The following is a 1090-nucleotide window of genomic DNA, read 5'->3' on the forward strand; positions in this document are numbered from 1 at the left end:
GTAGCTGCTGTGCAAGCGGGATCGATACGTAGTAGCGATCTCCAATAATGAGACGACTTCCTTGATACTCCAATCCGCGAAAGACGCAGGCAATATTCCGATTCACCGCCGCAGGTTCGTTCTTGGTGTCCATCGATTGTGAGCCCTCTGTGTCGCCGGCTCTGTCGATGTTGAGCTCCACTTTGACGTTAAATCATACATGTCAGCATTAGCAGTACCTTATGTACCGTCCTTGTCTTATTACGCACTTTTCCACTAACCGCTGTCCTCGCAACACGCCATGCCACAATTGGATTCCCAGCGGTGCGGTTTGTCTTTCATGAAAGAGTTTTCCAGGCTCTGTCGGTAGTTGCAACATGACTCGTGTTGTCAGTGAAGTGAAGAAAGCGCGAGATCTCACGGAATCCATCACGAGGCATAAATTCGCCAAATGTACCCGCAGGAAGAACGCCGATAGCTTGGGTGCTCCAGTTGTCCTCCATGCGCTTGCGTGGATTCAGCGGATGCGCAGCATCAATCCAACGCATTGTACAATCTCGTGGGGTGAAACCTTTTCAATTTTTTTTCCAGGATTCTTCGCAACTTATCTCTACTTCGCTGTGTACGACCCGCGACCTTCGCTTCCTTGGCTACCGCTTTGTAAAGTCGTGCTTCGAGCATTTGAGCCCAATACAAGTTGGTTTGGCTTGCAAAATTTCGCCAAAGCGCTTTCGGAAGGAAGTAGTAGAATAGGTTGAGGAGCGATTTGGAAGACGAAAATTATGTTGTGAGAAGGACTGCAGTAGCTGCTGTACATCTGGTCGACTACCGAGTCGCCTATGATGTTAACCTCCACGATGTTGGCTAAAACGTTCTTCCCAGCCTTCTTCATCTGGTCAAGCTGATCATTATCGTATACCTCGGAAGACACTGTCAGCATAACAGCAAGTTTAGATGGTGTTCTGTGTGAAAACTATTTTTACAGATTCAAGCCGAGACAGGTGAGTAATTGCTCACTCAAAATGTGCATGTGCAAATAAGTACGGATCCGGAATCCGGGGTGAATTACTTGTTTCATTTGCCAAGTTGAGGTGTATACAACCCGAGTGTA

The 1090-nt window shown here is 47.5% G+C and overlaps 2 protein-coding genes across 2 annotated transcripts; both read right to left on the reverse strand.

Moving 5' to 3' along the window:
• Window positions 1-317: 317 nt before the first annotated feature.
• On the reverse strand, window positions 318-482 carry PPTG_23369 (hypothetical protein; the record flags this gene model as incomplete). Its single annotated transcript, XM_008910137.1, has 1 exon — window positions 318-482. The coding sequence occupies one exon, from the start codon at window positions 480-482 to the stop codon at window positions 318-320; it is 165 nt and encodes a 54-aa protein (XP_008908385.1).
• Window positions 483-589: 107 nt separating this feature from the next.
• On the reverse strand, window positions 590-919 carry PPTG_23370 (hypothetical protein; the record flags this gene model as incomplete). Its single annotated transcript, XM_008910138.1, has 1 exon — window positions 590-919. The coding sequence occupies one exon, from the start codon at window positions 917-919 to the stop codon at window positions 590-592; it is 330 nt and encodes a 109-aa protein (XP_008908386.1).
• Between the last annotated feature and the right edge of the window lie 171 nt (window positions 920-1090).

The sequence above is a fragment of the Phytophthora parasitica genome (assembly GCF_000247585.1).
Source record: "Phytophthora parasitica INRA-310 unplaced genomic scaffold supercont2.36, whole genome shotgun sequence".
NCBI lineage: Eukaryota > Oomycota > Peronosporomycetes > Peronosporales > Peronosporaceae > Phytophthora > Phytophthora nicotianae.